Here is a 14,703-nt window from a genome sequence, read left to right as displayed (position 1 = left end):
TACGGTTGTGCCAGGGTACAGTAGTGACAGTAGCGATTGTAACGAAACTATACGTAATAGGGGGGAGTGGTGTAGGGGAGAAAGACGTGGCTTACTAGCCTAAACACGTTCCCCAGTATTGCGTTAGTCGGCGCACGACGTTGACGTAAGCAGGAGCCCACATTGCTTTTCAACCATCAAAAGTAAGTATTTTTGTTCGATTTCTTTTCCTAATTACTGTAATTTTTATACAGATAGATTATCTTGATATTTTTTTCTTTAAAAGTTGAACATTAGTATTTAATTACAAGTTATTCCTTTTTTCGTAAAGTATTTGACAAATTCATAGCGATTTTTTGTTTTCAAAATGATGCGTTGGGTACGGTTGTGACTATTTTTTTGGGTACGGTTGTGACGAATATCTTAGATATAAAAAATCTCATATTATTATTTTTTGCTTTTAGATGTCCAGAATACGTTTGCGGAAGGCCGAAAGAGCGCAGTGTGATATCAAAAAATATAAAGATGCGGATGAAGAAGTGAAACAAGGGATTTCGTACGTGTAGCTCAAGCTACAAGCCTTTCTACAGCTACAAGTTTTAACAGAGAAAATGTTGTTTTGTTGATTGTTAAAACTATGTTTGTAAGCTTATTATGTTAAACATTTCTACAATAAAAGATATTATAGACCATTTTGATATATGTTTATACATGTCACAACCGCCCTTGGTATGTGGCCGGTTGTGACACTTTCCCATTTTTTTTTAAATTGATCTTATGAGTAATACATTGTATTAAGGAACAATATATTAGTGTTTTTACGTACACAAATGTACAAATTGCGATACAAGTTCCTTTTTTGCGAGCTAATTAGTCAAATATCAAAATTATTGGTGATCAAACGAAAATTGGCACAACTGTACCCAGTCTACCCTACAACGATTAGTTTAATTAATTGAATTTTTCATTCTTTTGAAAATTGTGGATCAATCCATTTACAAATATAATGATGAATCCCGATTCCATAACGAAATACTAAAAAATACTTGGTAAACTATATCAATATCTTACCTCCCACTCTTAGTGATGATCATCTCGGTGCCCAGGTCGTGGAACTTGTCCCACAGCTCCTTGGTCTCGAGCTGACAGTCTACGGAGAGCAACTCCTCGCAGTTGCAGGAGGTGGCGGGCGGGAGCGGCCGCGCCGGTGATGGCGTGTCCCTCTCTCCTAGTTCTGTAAAGATGCCAAGTTAGATGCGTCTGCATTTTGGATATGTTTTTAAATGTTGCAGTTACTATAGTAAGGTTTTGAGCGACCATTTTACTGAGTACAGTATCCTTGCAAGCCTCTGAAAATATATCTTATTTTGACTAAACTTAGTCATGGATAATAATATGGATCGTTAAATACTTTAATGAGTTTCCGATCAAAAGAAGAAGAAGCATATGGTTGAATCCAATTGCTTCTATTTTGATTGCACTTACTTCTTTGATTGTTTGAACATTAAGTCGATTCTATAAAATTCAGACAACAACTCGCATTTCACTTCGCTATTCACTCTCACTTCGCATTCGGTTCAAAACGTTCTAAAAGTCATCTCATACTTTATCTGTCAAAATCTCGAGTTTAATTTAGTTCAACTCGCAAGAGTAGCGCTAGTGTAGTAACTCACGGCGGATTCAGATGCGAAGTTTAGAGTGAAGTCTTATAGAATCACACTACATGACAATACACATTAGGGTAGTGGCAAAAATGTAAAAGTTGCTCCTAAAACCGACATTAGATATCTTTTCCTGATAAACTACTTACTTTGTAAATAAAAGAACACAATCATTTCGCGAGTAATGTGGTTAACGCAACCGTCGTAACATAACCCGTAATATGATTGTGTTCAATGAATATGGATGTAGGTAATATCGAGCACGCCTTAACGCGAATGTCTTTGTACCAACACCTACGATCAATGTTGGAAAAATGCAAGTGTGACCTTAGCCTAAGGCTATTTTTATATGGATATGCCTCAAAACAACTTGTTAAAGGCAGCGGCTAATTGGCCGTGTTACATTTTATAACGTTTTAACCTCTTTTTTATGGAGAACACAATTTTATTTCTGTAAACAAATGGTGATAAGACGCGGCTTCTGTGTGTGCATAAAAATACCGATTTTCAGTTGAACTTGAAAAATACCTAAACCTATTACTGAAGGATCGTATATTAAATTCGTCTGAGTTATTGCTCGTAAGATTCGTATCATTTTTACTTAATTAAATATTGTAGGTAAATTCAAACGAAAATCCGAAAAATTCAAGTTGTTACCTTTTTAACATTTAATTTGTAAAATGTACTTGAAATCTCAAAATCGACCCCAAAGGAATTGAAGGTCGTGAATAAGTAATTTATCAAATGTCTAAGTTTCGCAGCTTTATTCACTTAGAATAATAAATATCTAAGGACAATGCATTTTACATTAAAGTAATTTAATCAAAGAACAGATGTACAAGTAATTTTTAATTTTTCTTAGATTAGAATAGGGCCAATAGTCCTATAACAAAGCAACATATTCACCTAGGAACACTATTTTGTTTTCTAGAAACAATTGTATCTCCATGCTCATTGCACATGGCCCATTTTTCAACCGCCAAAAAACTGATATTTGCTTTGTTTTGACAGCTTTTGTGTAGATGTTATGGACCAAGTGATAAATTGGGCAGTATACATAATGCCCGGTCATTATGAAAAATGCCCAATATGAGAGTGCAATTTGATAATAATTATTCAAATAATCAAATTGTCCGGGCACTATACATATTGCCCGTGACCTTTTGGGCAAAGTAATACAAAAATATTTAATTTCATTTTTTTAACATAACACATCCCATATTAATTGACCCAGCATGGAAGTAAGCATGCAACATGCAACAAGCATGGCTTCTGTCACGGCTCCGGCGCTGCGTGGCTCCGGCGGTCCCATGCGAGCTTATCGTCGCAGATGGTTTTCACGCTCACCACCGCAGCTTCGGCTTGCTGGCCGGCTCCGCCGCCCAGCCTCAGCCGCGGCGGCGAGCGCTTCAACTACCTGCGCCTCAGCTCGCAGGCCGCCTCGCCCCTCCGCGCCTACGCGGTTTTGAATTGCACTCTAGGGGTAGGGCAGACAAGACTACGTGGAGTCGGTTTTGCAGCGATTCGTTTTCGTCACTAAGTTCAATTTTTTATACAATGTTTTGAATCCAAATTAAATTCTACCATAAAAAACGAGCCAAGAAAAATGAGATCAAGAAAAACGAGACCGAGTTAGTAAATCAGATGACAATTGTCCAATTAACAATTTTGTGGCTAGACTTGTAATTTTCCATTAAAATAGAACATATAATTTAAAACAATAATCATAAAATATGTAGCAAGTAACAGGATTTATTTATTAGAACAACTGCCACCCTCGCACCGCATAAAATATAGCTTTATTATCAAATTGCCCAACTATCATGTAGCAATATAATAATGCCCATACAATGTGATAAATAATGAAGTTAAGATAGTTATTAATCACATGGCCCGATAAAGCTAGACATTATTCATAATGCTCGGGCATTATAAATAATGCCCGAATTAATCACATGGTCCATAACATAGACAATTTATCAAACCTATATATTTGTTCCTCAGATATAATTTAACCTTTGTATGAAAAATCGACCCTTAATCAGAAGTAGGTAAATCCTCACTGTATAATTGAACAAATTAGTATCGTGACTCCCAGCTCCTAACCCTGAACACGAAGATAAAGCTATCATCACGACGTTTAATTGAGAGACAATTAAACACAATTACATACAACAATATGATCAAGTGCTTATTTGCAAGTCAGAGCTTGTTACCTAGCCTCCTCTCTGACTACATTATAGTTTTCTACACGCATTCAATCAAAGAACTCGCTGTGAGAACCGAATTGTGTGCAGCTGAGAAAGTTTGTTTATAATGTTAATAACACTTCTGTTTTAACAACTTCAATTACTTTTTGTTTAACAATAATGGCGGCTGCAGCAGTGTGCTTGTAAATTGCCTGCGATTTCTCGTTGATGAGTGCCAGAATGGATTAGGTGTTTAGGCGCATAATTTTGACTATTTTGTTCTGTATTTAGAAAAGTAAATGATAACTAAAAAATAAAGAGCTCTAAATAGTGCTTAATGTCTTGAGGTGTTTTAGCTCATCTACATATCTATCCGCTAAAATACCTACTTTTACGACGGTTTCATGCCAGGAGTACCTACTATTTATTATTTTCTTCACTAATTGCATCTGAACGAATTAAACTGGTTGTCTGTAACTCATTTTCAGTCTAATTCAAATCATATCACTCTAAAGTTGAGTTTCCAACGTATTTGTCGGCAATGTATTTGTTGACATTCTCTTTTCATCACTCACTACTTCTTTCTCTCCAAAAATTACATCTTGTTGTTAGTTGTTCTAAAACCCCTCAGTCCTCAATACTAACCAGAAGAAGGGGCGGGTGAAGGCACGGCGTGGTCAGACGCGTCCCTCTCGCCGTCAGAACACTGTTCCACGTCCACCTCCACATCTTCGTCCGGGAGGGGGGACCGGCAGCTCGACCCTGGCGAGCTGAGCGACGCCGGGGAACTCTGCCGGGATACCGAACCTGAGACACAAAGGAGCATTAAGATCTAGAATATTTATGGCTGGTTGCACCGGTTACTGATAAAGTCTCCGATATCCTAAACAGGAACTTATGTGACATGATAGCAATGAGTGGCAGAAATTATAAGTAGCCTTTGTCTGGCAGATTACTGAATTACACTTTATCTGCAACCGGCGAAACCAGGCCCTGAGCTGGCATCATCATCATAAGAAGCCTATTGCCTTCCACTGGTGAGCGTAGGCCTCCTCCAATGCACGTTAACCATGCCAGCCGGGCTTGGGCAACAAGCATCCACTGCCACTTTCTTTAAATCATCGCTCCACCGTAATCAGCTATGATGTACGGCACATCAGTGTCATTTTTTGTTGTTTATACGGTTCGTAGACATCTCTCACTATGTCATGGATCTTAATCTTCAAATCACACACCGTATTAGCCGACACTTGAACTGGTAAACGAATTTATAGATTTTACGCTATATTCTATTCACTTATTTTATATTATAGGTACAGATACTCGCAGTAAATTTATGAAAGTTAAAATAGGAGTTTCTAATATGCAGAGGTAAGTATTTATTCTGTCACAAAGACTAGGATTTTGCTCTCATTACTCTATTATTTATTTACTTATATCGCGAATTGCAATGACATTTTAACATCGTACCTTATTAAGCTCAAAAAATTGGTGTCTTACTTAAAAAAAAAATATACAGATTTATTTTTATTTATTTTGTTCATTGGTTTGTTCTATATCAAAAACAAGAAAAACAGAATAACATTACAAAGAACTATACTTTTTTAAATTAAGGCAATTAATTTTAGGGTTAGTGCGCATTACTTTCAGTATCAACTAGTTTGCGGGTGAAATGTTAGTAATTTATTAAATTTTTACCCATGTACTTAAGTATCAAAAATCAAAAAATAATGCAGGTCATCCTCCGAGCCTTTTTCCCAATCATGTTGGGGTCGGCTTCCAGTCTAACCGGATTCAGCTGAGTACCAATGCAGGTAATAAATTAATTAGTAGAAATTAGCGAAATGCTGCCTTGAAACCATTCAAATTCTTTGGTAAGCAAATACAGCATGCGGGGTGAAAATTCAAAGCTTAAACTTGTATGGAACAAAATGCTACATTCTACACAATGAAACGAGGTGTTAGGCAGGCACGGCTAAGTATTGGCTTTAGTGAAACAAAATGGCGCTAAAACTGAAAGCTAAATGTAAATTTTCGTATCAGGTAGTTGGAGGATGTTAGAAATTAGGGTGCAATCGTTGCAGTTGTTTAATTTCCAGGGTTACAGATCCATTTTACTTAAAATGGTAGATATATATCTGTAACACATACCTGCTGGTATTCACATTTAAAATATGTACGCATGACGATAATATCTGTTCTACTTTAGCAGTATCCAAACCGATTCAGTTGATATTGCGATAACAAACAATAAAAACTACAAAATAAATTTACTATTGCATACTACTGAATGAAACTGAAAATGAATGACCCAAAATCTATTACTACTACATCACAAACAGCTGTTTCCCAAACTATTTTTACCACCGTTCACTACTGTAGCAATTAAATAGCAATAAGGGCTGTGGGTGGCCCTGCCTTATCTATTTCTGATGTTTCCAAAGAAAACAAATAAAAAGCAATTACGTTATCTCTCAAACTTTTAAAATGTTTACAAACGGCGCCACATAATTACTTTATATTTGACTTAAACATTGCAATTAATTTTTCTTCATATTTTATTGTGAAAAGTTAAAACTTGGCTGGCTGACTGAGGCCCAAGTCCATCGACAACATAAACGTCAGTTTTCATAAAACAACCATTTTTGCATTTTTGCGTTCAATAAATTTTTCTCTCTGAATTTTTGCGTTCAATTTTCAAAGTAAACAATTGTTTTAAGACAAACGAACTTTCATGCGTTCGGAGAAAATATTCGTTACTAATCAATAAACACACATAGGTAAAAAAATCCATGTCTATAAGTACTATAAATATACCTACAAATTGTCCAGGCAGCACTAAGAAGGGATTATTGGAAAAGGTTAAACCTTTGAAAAACAACTAGTCTTCGATACTAGATCTATTTACACGCAACTCTATCGTCCATTACAAAATATGTATTTTACCTAGATATATCCTAATAGCCAAGATATTATAAAGGATTAAGATTATTATGCTTATGCTTTTATCTACCTGTAACAGACCTTAGCACTGCCAGGTTTTTGTTGCCCTAATATTGTAACTTTTCTAGGATATTTAACTTAAGAGTAAAAACTTAAAGCTGAGACCTACTCGAGCAAAAATAATATTTTTTATTTCTTTCTTTCACTCACTTACATATGTTACGATTTATATATATGTTAATATACCTATGTTTAAGCGATACAAGTAATTGTGGGCTGTGGCATGATATACATAGTAATGTTCCTATTACCTATAGTGGAAACATAAGGATACAATTTTTAATTACTCTTTTAATGTGTAGGCACATCAAATAAGCACTCATATCATTGCATTATATTATATAATGGTGGTTCCTTGATTAAGCTATAAAATGAAGTCAGTGTAGCATGTCATTTTATTTTCATTCCGTTCAACCTTCAGTTATAATTAATTGTTGGAATTTTAACAATTCCACTTAACTTTTATTAGTTGTAGAACGAATGATACATTACGCACATTAAAATTCCTAAGTGTATATAATTTTGGAAGAGCTCAAAAATTAAGTTATTGTGTAAATTAAATTTACCTAACCATTTTGCTAAGTTAATAGGTATTATTAGATATTTTTATCAGATAAAATGTTTGTTGTTTGCAAAAACAATTTGTTAAAGCAACTACATGACGGCATTATTTGAATTTGCGACGTTTTCTGATTGAGTAGGTACTTAGGATCTAAGTATGTATTACATGTATTCCGTCCACACAATACTATAAGGTGTATCTTAAGTAGGTATCTAAGCACTAATATATTATTTATTCCCCGCAGCTAGATAAAAACTGATCAAAATGAATTGCAGTTACAAATCTGAAAAAACTAATAATTTCGATACTACAGAAGTGGAATCCAGCTTCTACATATCAACTAAAATAAGTAAATCTATTTGGATGGTTCAATTGAAAACAGCTATTTCCAATCTTCTTATAATATTTTTTCAAAATAACAATAATAACGGTGTATATTTGTAGTAAGTTGCGTGTCGGTACACTTCGGGCGATGTCGGCCGGGTTCGGTTCCGCACAATTAATCTGAAATAACGAACTGACCCGTAACACGACTCCTGCGCATGTGCGCTTGCTCCCACTACACCAATTAGCATTAAACCCTTTTTAAATACGTCTCCAGGTTTATAGCTGGCTTTTAGTGTGATTTTGAATTGTTCTAGCTGTGTTTTGATTTGTAACTTATACCTAATTAACGTAACACCAAAATAAACTTCTTAAAACTTGTAATAAACGCAAGTTTATTCAGTTTAAAAGAGTGCAATTAAATTCCAATTGGTACCAATAAGTTTTGGCAACGATAAACTTAAAAAGTATTAAAACCATCAATTATTTCCTAGTTGTAAGAGATTATGTAATTTTAGCGAAACAATGTATAGGTATGATTAACAAGACAGTTTACTTTTACATACCTAGTTATCCCATTGAAGGAATGTGACAAACTTTCATAGACAAAGCGATGTTAACTCCTTCTTAACTCAAATTATGCTGCGATTCATTTGAACAGAAAATAGGCAGTTACCTACAACAGCTAGTTAACAAAGATTTTCTTAATTAACGCAGGTAATATAATAAATAATACTTAAGTGATATATTAATTCTGTCGTTAATACTAATTCGCCATTGTTTTGTGCGTGGTTTATTCATGTCAAAATCAAAAAAATCAAAAGTCATTTATTCAAACTTGGCTGCAAAACAGCACTTTTCGAACGTCAAAAAAATAAATTTACAAAAGACAACCCCCAAAACGCCCACCCTTCACCACTTCCTATGTGTTTTTGCTGGGAAGAAGAAGTGGCGCAACAAACTCCCCAGCAACACATGTCTGTCTGTTAGGTTAGAAGAACCTTAAACATTGTTTGATATGTACATTTGTATACAATTTAATTTGTATATTACCATAGAGGAAAATACAGTAAAAATAATTTATACACCACATGCTAGCTAGCACTCACCCTACATACCTTAACTAACTGTTACATACATGAGATGTAAACATGTCTACATGTTTACATCTCTTTAGGAGCTGGCTAATTGATTTTCAGTTTTAATAATAATGAGAGGAATAAATTGAAGTTAATCATGACTTAAAGAACAATAGTTAGTCATAGTCGTAAACAGTTTTCTTCAGTTAGGTAGGTAGTGTAATATCAGCATTACTTTTTAAAGAAAATAATTATAAATTACATTATACTTAAACTAAGTTTTAAAAAGGAATAATAACCGCAAAACTTAATTTCAAGGCTGCATTGCCGACTAAGGCCCGAGTTCAGCGACAATATAAACGTCAATTTAACTTAAAACAACTGTTTGACAGAATTTTCATGTTCTTATTATGTAGTTAGTACAGATCTTTTAAGAAAATCGGACGTTTAAAGTATGGAGGCCCAACTTTCATATTTTATCGCATGATTTAATTAATCTGTGAGCTTGTTGCCAATTAGGCTAAGGGGTAAAAGGTTCACAAAAAATGATCAACACTGTCATTTGAAGCACTAATAGAAAGAGTTTTTCAGAATCTACTTTTTCTTAAGTTCTAATCAAGTAGGTAATTAACTTTAACTGCCATTTGATTGAGGTGAAGTTGCACTTTTTGCACATCTTACTTAAATTCAAATTTTATTCTGTCTACTTGGAGCTGTATACTTTCAGTTTTCAAATTACGGCCTATAGTTTCTCCTCTTACTTGACAGATCGAATGATTAGAACATTTATGATTTTTTTATAGGGTTGTTATTATAAATGTTGTGTAGTATAATTAGGCCTATCGTACCGGTGTGTGGCGGCGTGTGCGCGACGGGGCTGCGCGGCTCGGCGCCGCTGCGGGCCATGATCGCCGCGATGGAGAAGTCCGTCGCCCGAGTCTTGCTCTCCTCGGCCACCATCCTGTCACCCCCGGCCCTCCAACACTCCGCGCTTTCCACATCCATGAAAACTCTCAGTACCACAGTCCAACACTAATCTCCCCCCAACATCTCACCGATACCGGCCCAAACATTGTTTTCGTTTATGCATTTTCTTTCAGCGAAATTTTTGCACCGAATTTTTTATTTTTGAATTTCAACCGTTGCGTTACGAAATTGTTTTCATTTTTTTTAAGTGATCAATTATTATTAAATAAAAATTATTTGTACTGAAAACACTCAAAAAGTTAAAACAGCGTTAATACGCGATTATGAATGAATGAACTCGTGAGACGATCGTTTAACGCGTATTTGGCTAGCAGCTGAGCTGTCCGTCGTAGTACGCGAGGTGCGGCGGTACGGCGGCTGAGCGCGGACTGAGCGCGGCACGGCGCGGCGCGCGGGGCGGGGCGCCCGGGCGGGGCCGCCTCCCCGGGCAACCACTGGCCGCGCTACCCGCTGTCGCCGATACCTCCCTCCCCTCCCCACCCGACCCCACCCCGACCACTAAGCTTTTCAATAACAATCAAAATAATAATATTAATTCCATATTTGTTCAACGCTATTGTGAGTGTGTCATCGTTGTTAAAATAAATTTCAGATTTTATGTTCGAAATCTCCGTCGATGTGTTAAATAAAATTAATCACCATCCCATCACTGGCCTTTTTTTTATGACAGGGCAATTTGAAATAAACAATAAGTGTATTTCTCCGAAAGATTGGGCTTAAACATAGAATAAAAATAAAATGATTTTCATGAAAACGTGTCTCAAGTGAAATCGCGCGCGCAGTCACAGCGCCGCCCATAAAACAGATCAGTAGATTAGAGCGAGATAGACACAGTCTATAATGGTCGTGCGCATGCGTTAGAAAGAGTCGAAAGGATTTATAACGTGCGACGAAGCAAGTACATTCAAAGACGTAACTTTATTAATATTAAATGGAAAACTTTGCAAAGTTTTCAAGTAATTAATTAGTATTATTTTATACAAATTATAATATGTGTTTTACCTAATTTCTATCAAGATTTTCAGAATCACGTTTTGATAACTTAATTGTTATTAGATAAACTTACCTAACCTAAACTCCTTAAAAATAGCTTAAATATATTACCTTTATCATAATAGGTCTTCCATTTTCAGCAGGTGCAATTTGGTAATACTGAAAGATTGATAGACATCAGAAAACAAATTATATCAAAGCAAATACCTCATTATTAAAGACACACTTACCTACTTTCCTACTACCTACGTAAATAAATTGTAGATATATTTAGGCAAACGTTTCTACGCTTTCTACGGCGTAGCACTTTCGTAGCAATTAATATCGAAAAAAATATATTGCCTGTTTAAGTATATTTTGTTCAAGAATACTAAATAAGTACGTTAAAAAAACTAAGTACTGAAAGCTACAATATCCTGACTTGGCTTCCTATCTTCATGTGTCTATAATATGTCTATATACATACAAGTTGAAAAAATAGGAAAAACACTGACAATTGATTCAGTACGCTATTTGCTTACACATCACTCTAACATGAAAGTATTTGATGTAGGAGCTCCGTACATTAAATAATTCAGGCGCCCTCTGAAACGAGGACGTCTCAGGCATTTGTTCTTCGCATGAGGAATGTACTGCGAGAACCCTTCCTCATTGCGGTGGAGTATGACGTCAGCGGAATAATGCTTTGCACAGGGTTGCCTTATATTTGCCGAGAATTGCCTAAGTACTTTGTTCATAGTAGAAATAAAAATACATAAAATATTGGCAAGCAATAGGTATGAGTATTTATCTCTAAGATTTCTGAAGACCGAGCGAATTGGCGAACTTTGGGGAGGCCTTTGTTCAGCAGCGGACGCATGTCGCCTGAAGCAACATTTAAACCTGAGTATATTAGTATGTCCATATGAGAAAAGTGTGCATTGGGATAGATAGGCATTCATTAGCAGACCAGTTCCGTGTTTCAATGGCTACCCCCAATTTTTGAGAACATTCACATTCATTGAGAGAATGGTAGAGAAAAGAGATTATAGTCTGTCATCTTTGCTGACAAATAAATGGCAACTGTTTTATTTAATTTTAAGATTTCTCTCGTGTCTTCGCACGCGTCGTCTAAACTATATTTCCAACATACACTTTCTTGATCGTATCAGATTGCTGCTAGAGGGAAAGTTAATAAAAGTGGGAAATTGTTTGAACAAGGCCCACACAATCACAGAGAATTAGCACATTGGTATTCTACACAAGATTTCGGAACCAATGTATTTAAAAAATATAACCACGTTCGTAAACGTATAAGACACCCCTTACTAAGATCAAGACAGAAGTATTGCTGGGTGTTTGTCGATAGGTAGCGTAAACGGAGATACATACCTACTAACATGCAGTAGGTACACCTACCCACTTAAAGCTACAAACACACGCGTTATTTGTGAAAATATGAAAAATACTGCATACTTAAGAGGCAATAACTCTCTGGGTGAGGCATTAAGAGGCATTATGAGGCACTCGGAGGTTTTTCAATTTTGCAGAATGGCGTCTGCGGTGTTCGTCTTTATGGCAATGTGTGCTCCCTCCGATGCTCAGCGGCGGGAGTACTCAGTAACATCCCTTTGTTTATTTCACTCAATATTAATACACCATATTTCAACATATCTCAAAAGAGAGGACGTTTCAGTGGGTACGTCGCATGTAGTGTAAGTACATATAAGTACCTAGAGGTAAAGTGAATAGGAAAATAATAAGTTGCACATTGTTGGCTATTTGCTTACGTAATTTCGTCATTTATAGATTGATAAGCAAATGCAAGTAAATTAAAAGGGCAAAGAAAACTGAAGTATTTTTCAGAAGTTGAAACATGTGGTTGCTTGGTTCCACAATGCTTAATAAATATTTGCTATTTTGTATAAGTAACACTAAAGCTAACACACAAAACATTGTATCGCAGAGGAACTCATAATTCATTCTTAAAATCAACACCATTGACAAGTTGATACTGAAAAAAAATAGGAAATAGTGTAAAAATAAGCAGCGTGGAGCGAAACACAATGCAAACCATTGTGTTATATTGCGTAAAACGAAACGGCAAGGTACAAGACCGCTCTCGGCGCCCATTTTTTTCAAATCGAAAATCGAATGTCAAAACCTCATGAGCCTATGAAAGCAACCAAATATAAGTAGCGAGTTGGGAACACACACGCGGGACTGGCCACACAGGATGCCATATTGCGACATTAGAAAACGGCCGTAAGTTATGAGTTTCGCGCAAAAAGTTCACACAATCAAATCAGCGACATATCGGTCACACGTCAACCGTGAAATGAAGTGTTCAGCCGACGGCGCTGATCGGAAATTGGTTTTGAATGTGTGTTGAAATAATGATGTTCTGATGCTGTAACGTTACGTTACATGCTATATTACCTCCGCCAATCAAATGTTATGCCTATTGTGCAACTGAATTCAGTGGGTAAATAAATAAAAAACTGAAGTTGAGTAGGAAATTCCGATGTCTCTTAGCTGTACTGTCGAGCACTATTCATTAAATAAGAACTGAGTTAAATCTGAACTGAATTGTCGTGACATACCTACCTACCTATCCATGAAACATCTGTAAACTATGGAGCTTCGCTTACACCCACTTCTCATGCCTATTATAGCAACTTGATTTATAATCTTGACAGTTAACACGTAACTTTCAGATTTTTTATTTGCATAATATTTACGTAAAACTTTTCATTTTTAACAACAATTAGTTAATTTGTAGATAAATAGGTGCTTGAACGACCCTCAGGCGTACTTAGGTAGGTAAGTACCTGTAAAATTCCTAAAATTGAATATTTTTAGTAAAGTTTAACGTATCTACACACATAAAGATACCGTACACTTTTTTTTCAATTGTAACTAGGGGGATAAAACATAGGTTTCATTACTTAAGTGTAGGTAAGGCAGAACAACTTAGATTGCATTTAAAAGAACAATGAAGAAAATCTACATGACCGAGTACCATCGTCATTGTGATATGTGACGTAATGAAAAATACATCAAGCATTTTCATGCGCCCTCGCAAAACAAACTGAAGAATCATCCGTGACAGCGCTCACAAAACTTATAACTGTTCGTAATGTTCGTACGCATACGACAAACTGATGCCATAAAATGTCATAAAAAATATTGCGCACATCTCTCGGTAAAAAGAATAAGAGGATATAAAAAGGCTGTTGGTGGGGAGCGAGGTGAGGAGCAACAAATCGCGCGCATTATAAATGACAAATGTAAGCTGCGCGCACGCGGTGTAGGGTTTCGCCCACCCGCGCGCCGGATTAGTTTCAGCTTACTTTCCGCTCCGCTCCCTGGCCTGCACCGAAATAGCACTCGCCCTCTGCCCTTGACGTCTGACATACTGATATCAATACTGCACTGATCTTTACTGCACTCATTTATTATCTTGTATAAATAGAAACGTTTTGTTTATTAGCAGACACTTTATCAGGATGATGAGCTTGTCAAAATAGCTTTCGAGTTTGTAAAAAATTTTGGGTCAAGCCACATAGGACATTTAGGAAAGATTTATACCTACCTATTTGGGCAGGTAAATATGGTGGTGGTCTTCCAATGCTTGTTGTTACGAGTTGCTTGATGTCATTCGGTATATAAAGCAATAAATTAGGCCGCAAAGGCTAGTGAGAGGCGGTGTGACGTAAATCCGGTAATGGTGTGTCCAGCTCGGCGTGAGGCGCGTGTGAGAGCGACAATGCGCCCGCGCCGGCCGCCACAATGGCTGCTCTACGCTCGCAACTAAACCTATTGAATAATTCTCACTTGAGAGTATTTAAGCTTTTATCGAGGTGCGGCCATAAATCGGTGCGCAGACGCTGTAATCCCCGCCCCCGCTGCGCCCGCGCCCCGCCGCTAGCTATAAACAGAAGTCA

General features: G+C 36.5%; 2 protein-coding genes across 2 annotated transcripts in view; one reads left to right on the top strand and one right to left on the bottom strand.

Moving 5' to 3' along the window:
* The window catches only part of LOC110376978 (T-box transcription factor TBX20), a 66,950-nt gene extending 56,802 nt beyond the window's left edge, over positions 1-10,148 (bottom strand). The window contains exons 1-3 of the mRNA XM_021335645.3: positions 9,646-10,148; positions 4,475-4,636; positions 1,051-1,213 (exon numbers count right to left, since the gene is read on the bottom strand). Coding sequence (XP_021191320.1) covers positions 1,051-1,213; positions 4,475-4,636; positions 9,646-9,802 — 482 coding nt within the window. The 5' untranslated portion in view covers positions 9,803-10,148. The remainder of the gene's footprint in view (positions 1-1,050; positions 1,214-4,474; positions 4,637-9,645) is intronic.
* Positions 1-14,703, top strand: part of LOC110376967 (nucleolar complex protein 2 homolog) — a 182,754-nt gene that overhangs the window by 52,271 nt on the left and 115,780 nt on the right. The gene's annotated exons all lie outside the window — the stretch shown is intronic.

The sequence above is a fragment of the Helicoverpa armigera genome, chromosome 6, assembly GCF_030705265.1.
Source record: "Helicoverpa armigera isolate CAAS_96S chromosome 6, ASM3070526v1, whole genome shotgun sequence".
Lineage (NCBI taxonomy): Eukaryota > Metazoa > Arthropoda > Insecta > Lepidoptera > Noctuidae > Helicoverpa > Helicoverpa armigera.
Note: the sequence above shows the minus strand (reverse complement) of the source record. Positions and strands in the feature narration are given on the sequence as shown.